General features: G+C 44.7%; 1 protein-coding gene across 8 annotated transcripts in view; it reads left to right on the plus strand.

Moving 5' to 3' along the window:
- PHACTR1 (phosphatase and actin regulator 1) overlaps window positions 1-6,441 on the plus strand; it is a 318,656-nt gene extending 312,215 nt beyond the window's left edge. For all 8 annotated transcript variants that reach the window (XM_065832917.2, XM_071804574.1, XM_071804572.1 and 5 more), the window contains one exon: window positions 1,693-6,441. In XM_065832917.2, coding sequence (XP_065688989.1) covers window positions 1,693-1,708 — 16 coding nt within the window. In that variant the 3' untranslated portion in view covers window positions 1,709-6,441. The remainder of the gene's footprint in view (window positions 1-1,692) is intronic.
- The last annotated feature ends 5,135 nt before the right edge of the window (window positions 6,442-11,576 follow it).

Raw genomic sequence — 11,576 nt, forward strand, 5'->3', positions numbered from 1 at the left:
AGCCCTCCTCTCTGACAGGCTACAGCCGCAACATGCTGGGGGTGTGGACACAGCCCCTCATATAGCCTGTGCTGAGTCTGCTCTGGCTTTGACACTGAGATGAGCTGAAGTCAGGCTTTCGCAAATCAACATTAACCCCCACTCATTGTTAAATGTTAAAGACAAGTGTTAGGTATTGAGACAAATGAGAGTGAGATCTGATGCAAAACTGGAGCTGCCCTTGTATTAATACATTCATCAGCTAGGTGTTCATAAAAAATGCAGTTAATACTTTAAGAAAATTACAGAGAAGCTTAAGGGAAAATTAATTTTGTACTAGAGGATTTTTTATGTGTATAAATTAGTAATTATATTAAAATTCACCACATGTATTATGCATATATTCCCTTGCAGAAACGATGTCCCTTCTGCTTCCTAGCATGTGCTAGGAAGTTTGCACTGGGGTTTGTCATAAGGGAGTGCTGCTGGAGACAAGCTGGCTGCCTTTGAGCCACGAGGTCTGGAAGAAGCTTTAGGGTGTGCAGTTAGCCTAGCTCTGTTGACCCCTGTGACTGAGCCTTTGAGGGATGTTGAGCTCATTCCTCCAGGAGAGTGGTCGCAAATTCAAAAAGGATGAGTCTGTTTTAAAAGGGGGTGTTGCTACAAGGAGTTGAGTTCCACTGAGAGCTCCACAGATTTCCATGAGGCCTTTAGCATCCCACAAACATAGCAGCTGGTTTAGTTTTCCATAAGTCTCTCCAGCTGCTTGGCTTTCGCAGGTTTTTGGGCAGTATTTTGCTTCTTTTCCAGTGTTGGAGTGAGCAGTCAGCTTCTGAGGTGACTCGGTTTGTATTTGAAAGCCACTGAGTGGCTTTGACTTGCTAAGTCTGGACCAGACATTCTTAGAGATAAGAGCTAATGTAACAAAAATTGGAGTAAGGATTTGTCTGAGTCAGCAGGACCTACTGGTTAGACAAGCGGCCTCAGGAAATACGCACTGGAAGGAAGCACATGCTTAAACAAAATAGAGCCATTCCCTTAAACAAACTTAGATAAATCACCATTATAAAATCATTAGCGAGGTAATGAGCTATTCATGTCATTAAGCAGTGGCATGAGCTGAGCAAAGAATATGAGGGTTGCTTTCCTAGTGGGACACATTAATTAACTCATTATGGAGTGAAAAAAATCACAGCTTAAAAAAAATATCTTTGCAGATCTGACAAACCCCGGCATCCTGACACTGGGTTCACTTGCAGAGAGGGTGATCATTTTAGCTTGAGTTGTCTCTTCAGACTCCGACATTGAGGAGTAATCATACTTGAACTCTATGTAAATCTTTCTGGCTGAAGAGCATAAGGTTTGTCTAAACCAGACAATTTTTTGTGGGACCAGGCATGGTGTTATCTGAAAGAGGACTAGCTGATCTGAAATAACTTACTCGGGGATCTAATAGGATGGACCCAAAGTCTGTCCTTGGTAGATTTTGGTGCAAACAGCTGATGCCTATGGCCTGTGAGTCTCACAAGGACCAAGGACGTGTGAGTGTTTGGGGTCTGCAGTGCCAGCACAGCTATGTCAACTCTGCACAAATTGAGCTGCCTAATTGTGTCACTGTAGCAATTAGTGCTCATGGGTTTTTTTTAATGTACAGTGTGCATGTGAGGATATTATCTTACTGTTTCTCTTTTTCTTTTCCCCCTTGGGTTTTAGGTTTCATAGACCGTAGCAGTTCAATTCTACCTGACTACTATGCCGTCTTCAAAACATAACTAAAAGGAACCATAAGTGCTGGTATTATTCACTTCCCTGTTACGTACAATGTAAATCTTCTGAACTGCCTTTTTTTTTAAAAAAAAAAAAAAAAAAGAGTAGAAAAATAAATATTCAAAAAAAAAAAAAGGAAAATTGTATTTACATGTGATGGGTACTGCAGCATCATCAGACCTGCTGGTTCAAGCTTCTATAACAGAAAATACCCCTGGTGGGAATTGTGCCAAGACTTGGCATCTATCTGTAAGACTTTCCTGGCTTGTGGATTTGCCATACACGTTCAAGCTCAGCTGGCGATGCATCCATTCCGCCTTCAGGCACCCCTCATCCTGACAAGGCTCCGTCAGCAACTCCAGAGAGCCCCGAGATGGTGTTCAGGGAATCACAGGCCTGGGTGAAGTCCCCAAAAGACCGGCACCTATGGCACTAAAGCACTTATACCAAACACTCCTTTCAGGCTGCGAACACCTTATGAGGACAGAGAAGGAGCAAAACTCTGTGGCCCAGCTCATCTGTGACCATGCATGACTAGAAAGGTATTTCTTTGCCTGGAAAAGTTCATGGCCAGTCAATAGGCACTGTTCAGCTCCCACGCAGAAAAAGGCATCGCCTGTAAAGAACAGAACTCCCCGCTGAAGGCTGGGTCAGTTCCAGCAACTGTCTGTTTTTCATCTCTTTCAAGTATAATTTTCTAAACCGAGTTGTGAACCCATCAGCCGTAAGCAACAAGGACATTGAGGACAAGCAAGCAAAACCCATCTCTTCATGGTCACTGCATGGCATTCACTCAGCTTCTAGTTTGTTTTCACACCCAAGCCTCATGATTGTGTGAGAGCCGACGCACGCCCTGCAGCAGGAAAGGCCAGGCTTCCCATCCAGGGAATGTGTGCAGAGGAACACACAACAGGAGGAACCGGGGGTTTGATGAGCAGTATATGTCCTCTCTGTATCACATGTTTCAAGAACTGATCCTAAAGGTGGACTGAGAAAAACATGATGGATCACCTTACCTGGCCTGACAAAAGGAGCCTGGTGCACTGGTATGGATGGATGGTGGGACTTGTCACTGGCACCCACACCTGAGGCATAAAGACAGCAATTCAGAGGTGTTCTGGTTTGGTTTTAATTTATTTTTATTATAGTCGTTTAACACACAGACTAGTAGAGCTCAGAGAGCTGGTCACTCTGGGCCTGGTTTACCTGCCAACCTAAGTGTGTGCTTAACACTACCTAAGCACACAAACAGCCTCACTGCATTCATGGACATGTCTAACAAGCTAAATTGAAGGTGGACACATGTAAGTGCTTTTCTGACCTTTGGCCAGCACCTCCCAGAATCAAGTCCTTAACTAGTGTAATGCCAGCAAGCTGGGGCAAACATTGTTTGGGATTCCTTTCCAGCCCTAACAAGAAACGATTATGCCATGTTTTGGGCCACTGGCCCAAAGCACTGTAGCAACATTACTGTAAGAAGCTCCAGAGTATTACTTCAGGACAATGGTTATTTTGCTTTGACAGTTTGAACAGAGAGGCCAAAGTTTTTTACTACAGTGCTATTATTTCTATTATTTTATATTTTTTTTTCCTTTCTTGCTGTCTTCCATGCATCTATCCACTCTCCTGTGCCCCCTCTCCCCAGTGTCATGCTAACATTGCCCTTTACTGATTGAAGGCCAAGAAGCCTCTCACATGTGAGCATTTAATGGCCAATGCTGCGTAATGCCAACACTCCTGCCTCTTCTCGGGCCTCTGTTTCATTCTTCTGGTCACAGAAGTAAAGCAAATGGACCTGCACGTAGCCCATGGAGCTGCTCTAGCATCCAGCCCCCATAAATGATGCTGGTAGTCAGGCTATCACAGTCCATTTAGCTTAGTGGTGGGACTCAGCACCTCACAGGTTTGCTCTCAATCAGAGACAAGTGAAAGCATTTCATACTCATCTGTGGCCATCCTTGACATGCTATGGATAATTAGCTGTTGAGTAAGAATTGGCTGTTGAAGGATTGAAGATGCTACCAGCTGGTTTCTGGTGCGTGGCTTTTTGGGGTAGCACGCCTCTGCTGTGATGCGCTGCTCAGACTGGGTAATGATTTCTGAAGAAACACACACAGTGATCCCTGCGTCTCCCGCTCACAGTTGCTTTAGATATAAGTTTATCAGTAGTCAAAGCCTGTAACGTGCAATGTTATCAGTTCCGTGCAGCAAAGACAGAGCACCAGGAATACACTGCTTTGGGGTTATTTTTGTGAAAAGCTGGGGTACTTGTTTTCAAATTCATTCACATACACGTGCATGCATAACAAGGCTGCATCACAGCTTTAAAAAGGGAAAAAGAAAAGAAAACTAAACCTTTTGAATACACACGTATTGTATTAGGAAGGAGCTCTGCAACATAGCTGTTCAGAAGAGCAACAAGCCCTCATGTTCCCAGTATAGATCCCATACCTGTCCTGGCAGTGTAGCTTAGAGGGTCAGTGTGAAAGGGAAAGGAGACCATCCAAGGAGCAGCAGTGATGAAAACCAAAGGACTCAGTAAGCTGGTGGGAAGAAAAATGAGATTTGGTGAGTTTTTTTCCATTTTATTAAAATGAAGAGGAAAGAGGTGGAAGTAGCAGACTGCTGTTGTCAGTGCATTGTTGGTGCTAGAGCCCCCAGGACAATGGGTGGGTACTGCCACTGTTCCTCGGGGGCATGGCCCCCTGCAGCACCCACACCTGCCTGTCTGGTGGCCTAAATAAACCCTTGGGCACTGTTTTTGGCACGTATCAGCCAAGTCCTGGGTGATGGCCAGATGTTCCCCAGCACCCTGCCTTCATCCAGATGGGCCCAAGGCAGGTCCCTACTGACCACTTAGCGAATTGTCACATTCTGCCTGCCTCAGGATTCATCCTGTCCCCAGGGCAGCTACATGCAGTTTGGCTTTTTTTTTTTATGTTAACTCCTGGCTGAGCAGACAACAGGACACAGTGGAACAACTGCCATATTTCTCCCAAATTGCAAGCAGAGCTTACTACTGAAAAGGGGGAGGGGAGAAAGAAGCCATATAAAGTGTTTGGCACTGTAGTAAGCATCACAGAACAGGCACTTCATCTGGTTTTAGCTTCAGTGGGTCTGGGTATTTTGCAAAGTTACCCTTTGGCAAGGCATTCTTCAACAGGCTTTCAGTACCTGAACACTGCAGCGCATCCTCAGTTTGCACACCCACCTCTGGCATCCATGGGAAAGTTGCAGCAGACTGGGGAACAGCTAGTCTTTTTTAAAATCTGTCTTCTTGAACACTTGTCTTCTCATGTGTGAAAGCCATCTCTACCACAGTGAAGTAGTTGTGATTCTGTTGGGGTGGGGATTACATGCAAGATGCAAAGATAGTAACATTTCTGCTAAGACTAGGTTAACACTGCAGTTAACACCAGCCATCCTCATTCATATTAGGAGAAGATTCATAGTAGTAATAAAGAAATTACATCAGGTTTAGAGAATGAAAAAATCAACACGGAACGAAAAAATGACTATTCCAATCATCCATCTCCAGGGCTGATAATGGAGATAATATTCTCGAGTTAAGGAATAAATAATTTTGGTTAAAATCTGCTGAATCCTGATAGGATATTCATACCTTCAAATGTGCAAGTAATGTGACGTCTGTTCTACAGCCTCTGGAAAGATGAGGTGGGAAACATGGGGGTTGGGGAGGTGTCAGGAATTGGAAAAATAAATTCCAAAATGTCTAGACAAAAGTCTTATTGTTTCAAAAAAAATGTGATGATGAGGAGACATCGCGCTCCCACCCATGTCCTCGCCAGCAACAGGCTACAGGGACCTGGCAATGTATTTGATGTATTTGTGACTGACAGGGCAGGTCACCTTTTGTGTCTAGACAAGCCCTAGAGCGCCCTTATCAGAAGAGAGGGAAGGGGGGGAAGAATATAATAGACTTTCAACTCTTTTAAGTTAACTGAATATATTTAGTGAGCCCATAACACATATTTCAGCCTAATGCTTCTATGTAACCGCAGGACTTTGTCATCACTGCAACTAGTCACCAAACTCACCCTTCGTTACTTCTACAGTGCCGTCTGTACCGTGGAAACACTACAAACCAATGGGGGGAGCACGTCCAACATGCCTAGTGAAAGATTGCGCTCACAAAAATAGATGGGCAAGATGGAAACCCACAGTTACATGTGAACAGGGGCTCCCTAATGTGCCTGCAAATAAAAACCACTTTGTATAACTAGCCATGGGAGATGACTAGGCTAATAAGAAAATCAGGAAAGAAGAAGGGGGACAAATAATTTTTCCCAGGTGTTCAGTCTGCTCAAGCTTGGAACAACTTCTGTAAACAAAGAGGAGGTGACGGGCACATTACCTGCTTTCCCGTGTGTCCCAGTTACTCCTGCACCGGTTGCATTTTCCAGTTGATATCCAAGTGTATGTATATAGTTTGTCTTTGTATAGGAGTGAGTGTGGTGGCTGTCAATCATGTGCTCTTCCAGTATTGTAATTTAACAGATTATGGCTGTATGAAAATTATGTAAATAACTAGAAAAAAAATAAACTGGATCTCTATGTCCTAGCTTTTGTACATACTGAAACTGCATGCTATTTAAATTATTGTTTGTCTCTGATGTATGCAGTTTCTTAAAAAAAACCAAAAAAATCATTTAAAAGAAAAAAAAAAAGCAAGCATTCCTGTGCCTGTGTATTTTGTCACCCTGTGTCCCAGTGACTGGTAACATGACAAACTGAGGCAGTAGATGGCACCAGCCCTCCTGCTGCCAGCCAGGCCCAGCACTGCAGCCTGGCAGGTGCGGTGACACAGTGCATGCCCACGGTGTGCCCACCCCTCAGCAGGGAGCAGAGCAAAAGAGTGAGACTTACCAGAGCAGATCGACAGGACAGTGCATCGGCTGAGCCGCCCATGCTGTCCCAGCAAGCTGGTTCAGCAAAGGAAGATGGCTGGCACCCCAGCTGCTAAAGCTGGACCCAACACCAGGCGAATAATAAAGAACAAAACAGTCTGCACTAAACACCCCCCTCTACCCAAAAAGCACTTCTCCCCACAGTGTTGTTCAGTACAAGGCACACTGTCAAGTGCCTGCTGACAGAGTCCATGTGCAGCATTTGCCAACTCAACTCTCCCTTCCCTGCCCACAAGTCTTTGTCCAATATGCAACATCCTGTGGTTACAGAAAATGCTGCTGTGTAGCATCATAGAATCACAGAATGTCAGGGATTGGAAGGGACCTCGAAAGATCATGTCCAATCCCCCCACTGAAGCAGGAACACCTGGATGAGGTTACATGGAATGTGTCCAGGTGAGTTTTGAATGTCCACAGAGAAGCAGACTCCACAACCCCCCTGGGCAGCCTGTTCCAGTGCTCTGTCACCCTCACTTGAGAAGTTTCTTCTCAAATTTAAGTGGAATCTCTTGTGTTCCAGTTTGAACCCATTACCCCTTGTCCTACCATCGGTTGTCACCAAGAAAAGCCTGGTTCCATTCTCAGGACACTCACCCTTTACATATCTGTAAAGATTAATGAGGTCATCCCTCAGTCTCCTCTTCTCCAAGCTAAAGAGACCCAGCTCCCTCAGCCTTTCCTCATAAGGGAGATGCTCCACTCCCTTAATCACCTTTGTACGAACAAATGCTCCTGCTGCTCAGCAAAGAAGCCATACCTGCACATCCAGATACTTTCATGCCACTTTTTCATCTTTATTTTTGTAATTTTCCCCAAGTAGCTTCAGTGGTTGCACAGCATTGCAGGTTGTGACATACTGCAGCACCTGTGTATGGAAAAAGGGAGGAAAAACCTTCTTCACAAGAATATACATGTACCTTCAAACACTCTCATTAGCCTTCTGCAGAAAGGACACAAGGTAGCTGCTCTGTTTAGGCTGTTCCGTTTTCATCATGCTGCAAAAATTCTGACCCGAATAAACAAGCAGCACTTCGCATCCTCACTGTAACTGGCAGATGGAAGCAGCTCCCTTCCTCTGATGGACACATAGACTTCCAGTTACACAGAAATGAAAGGTCCGTAGACTTAACCGACCAGATTCTGCTCCTTTCCATTGCTGATGCAGAGATACAACACGTTCAGAACTCTGGTACTGGGAATTTTTTGTTTGTTTCCATTTGGGTAAGTATTCACCGACCTACTTACAATCTTCTTTTGTGTGCATTTGTATGTGTTTCCATCCCAGCAGCCAACAAGTTTGTAACTACCCAGTGAGATCTGGATAAATACATGAAAAAATAAATCCTAGTTTTTTTATTGTAGATCCCCTTCCCCCACAACTAGCTACAACTTCTGCAGCAGTATTATATAGTGGGGGTTTTTATGTTTTAACTGAGGCATTTCATAAAACTGGTCTAAGGAACAAGACTCATGTCTTCAGTGAAGTCCATGTAATTTACTAACAATTTAACTGCAATCTAATGCTACCTTTATGCAGGAAACAAAGAGGAGGGCTGAAAAACAAAAAATCAATTCTCTATTAAGCAGGCAGCCTCTGGTGAGCAGCTCAGCAAGAGCGTTTGTGCCACCTTTTCCAGTGGCTTCAAACCACCTCAGAACAACTTAGGCGATCAAGCCCACAGGAACAACCAACAGCCAGGTGCACTCTGCAGTTGGTCTCTTGCAACATTTCCCTTTTAATGGGATATAAGCTACAGCAATTTCTATTCTAACATCTGTTTGATAAGTGTCAAAGTTTTACATACACAGATACATTAACCCTGAGAGGTACAAGATCGAGGATCTGTTTAACAACCAGTTTTGAATGTAAATGTACTCTGGCCTGGTGAGACCACACCTGGAATATTGTGTCCAGTTCTGGGCCCCTCAGCTCAAGAAGGACAGGGAACTGCTGGAGAGGGTCCAGCGCAGGGCAACAAAGATGATGAAGGGAGTGGAGCATCTCCCTTATGAGGAAAGGCTGAGGGAGCTGGGTCTCTTCAGCCTGGAGGAGACTGAGGGGGGACCTTATTAATGTTTATAAATATATAAAAGGGTGAGTGTCATGAGGATGGAGTCAGGCTCTTCTCGGTGACAACCAATGATTGGACGAGGGGCAATGGGTATAAACTGGAACACAGGAGGTTCCACTTAAATTTGAGAAGAAACTTCTTCACAGTGAGGGTGACAGAGCACTGGAACAGGCTGCCCAGGGGGGTTGTGGAGTCTCCTTCTCTGGAGACATTCAAAACCCGCCTGGACACCTTCCTGTGTAACCTCATCTAGGTGTTCCTGCTCCAGTAGGGGGATTGCACTAGATGATCTTTTGAGGTCCCTTCCAATCCCTGACATTCTGTGATTCTGTAAAACCCAGATCTATACACATGTGCACATGCCCCAGAACTGATCTCCACTCCAAAATAATGGCCAAAAGGCACCTAATTCTTTTTTTTTTTTTTCTGGGGGGGGCACACGGAGAGAGGGTGAAACAGATATACATGCTGACCCCACTGAGCGAATCCCACAAAGGCACTGGAAGCCCCACGCTGCTGGACACTACCACAGCAGAGCACCCACTGCACAGCCTGGGTGAGATTTCTCTGCCATCATCTTCCTCACCAGTTCCTCCCTTCACCCTTTGAATCAAGGCTTTCAGGCAACAGTTGAGCTCGTCTGTATGGGACAAAGCAGCCACCGTACTCCTGAGCAGTGTGAGCTGACAGCTGCTGGTGCGTGTACAGATGTCACCAGAGCTGTTAGGACAAGATGCAAATGGTGTAACACCACCCTACGGCCACGTTGGCAAGCACTGCCTACAAATTGTACAAAATTGCTCGCAAAATTCTTCTCTAAGTGGGAGAATGAACGAAAGCTTGGCCTTTCAGTACATCTGTGCAGTGCGGTCAGGAGCTCTGGTCCTCAGAAAGGCATCATCTTCAATTGAAGTTGTCCCGTGGGGTGATGGAAGTTGATCTCGTATCCACAGAAACCTGCTCTTTATCACTGCTACTTTCTTTATCAGCCTCTGATTTACTGTATTTCAGCCACTTCTGTCTCCATACTCCTGCTTTTCTTTACATACTCTAAGGTCCCTTAACTAGAGTTCAAATCACTCATTTTTCAAGCATCATCTTCTGACATCTGCCATTGCTTTTCTTATCTGGAGTTTCCATCACATTTGGACGTCAGCTGGAAAAAAAACGGTGCATGCACAGACATGCGGCATTGCTCTAAACCCCTCTGGAGAGAGATAAAGTACTGCTTGAGGGGAGAACTGCACCAAATTAAGCTTATTTTTCTTTTTTGCAAAGCCCATGAAGATATTTGGCAGGGGGAGGCGTGAGGGGGAGCTTTCATCCTCCAAAGTGAATGTTTCAGTGTTGTCTCTATTGTCTTCAGGGGAAAAAAAATACAAAAGAAGGAAAGAAGGGGGAAAAAAAAACCCACACACAAAAAAACTCACAAAACAACAACAAAACAAACAAAACCACACCACAACAAACTCAAATTTAGCCACTATTTCTATATGAATAAACAACCATGCAGCAAGCAGTTACATACTCAGCCAGTCAAGGACAAATGACATAAATAAAGACAAAATATCTCATTTTCAAGCTTCTCAGGAAAGACAACCATCAGATGACTTGTTACCACACTCCTGCTGCAATGACATGGAGCTAACAGAAAACAAATAGCAAAAATTGACTCTTTCCCCACATTACTTAGCCAGGGATTTCAGCAGGAGCCTCAATTATGTGCAACTTCAAAGCAATCTGTGCAAGGAACTAGTAGTCCATAGTAGGTAGATGACCAAACGTGGACTGCTCACTAAAAGCACCCAGCTAGATACTACAAACATTGCATTGTTTTAGTTCGAGACACCAAAGAGCAACTGTTCCTCCCCTGCGCTGAACTGCAGGATGGTCACAAGTGCTGGAGGCACAGAACAAGGCTTCCCAAATGGTGGACTCTGCTCTAGGTTGGGACTTGAAAAGCATCGTGCCTCAACCTCACCCTAACCATCACATGCTGGGGACAGTGGAAGCTCACATTTTGCTGTTCTGCTCTCTTGGGAAGTCGGTCCTGAGCTGAAGCATTATGTTCAACTGAGCAGACATCACCAATTATTAACTCAGCGCAAGTTAGCCAGATTCATACTTTCAGTCTTTTGGGGATTCCGTAAGTTTTCTTCATAAACTGTATCCCTCATAAATCCATACAGAAAGCTTGGAAATGGCTCCATTAAGATATGTATAAATGTCTCTTACCAGACCAGTGAAGGAAACATGGTGTTAAACCACCATCCACTCTCTAGAGAACTCCTTCAGCAGAGCCCAGAATAAGTAACAGACTCCATTAAGGAAACACTCCCATTCTTTCCTTGTAAGCGAAACTGAAAAAGCTGCTCACAAACTTCAGCTGACATTAAAGCGGAACAGCATTTGAGGATCCATCCCATATACACCAAAATGTTCAAGTACAGTTGCTGTTGCTTATGTTGAAACACTTAAGATTTTTCACTGAGGTGACTGAACACTAGCAGAGGTTGCCCAGAGAGGTGGTAGAGTATCCACCTTGTAGACATTCAACAGCCACCGGGACGTGGTCCTGGACAAGTGGCTCTAGGGGGCCCTGCTTGAGCAGGGGTGTTGGTTGGACCAGATGACCTCCAGAGGTCCCTGTTGACTTCGACCATTCTGTGAAAGCAGATCTCTGCCTCTCATGCGTGCAGCTCCAGGGCCTGCCTATTGATGGGGAAAGGCTTTAATTTAAAAACTAAACAGTCAAACAGTAATTGGAGGAACACCCACTGGCAAGTCTGGAAGCAATAACACTAACTGGCACTTCTAATCCTGATTCAGT

This window comes from Patagioenas fasciata, chromosome 2 (assembly GCF_037038585.1).
Source record: "Patagioenas fasciata isolate bPatFas1 chromosome 2, bPatFas1.hap1, whole genome shotgun sequence".
NCBI lineage: Eukaryota > Metazoa > Chordata > Aves > Columbiformes > Columbidae > Patagioenas > Patagioenas fasciata.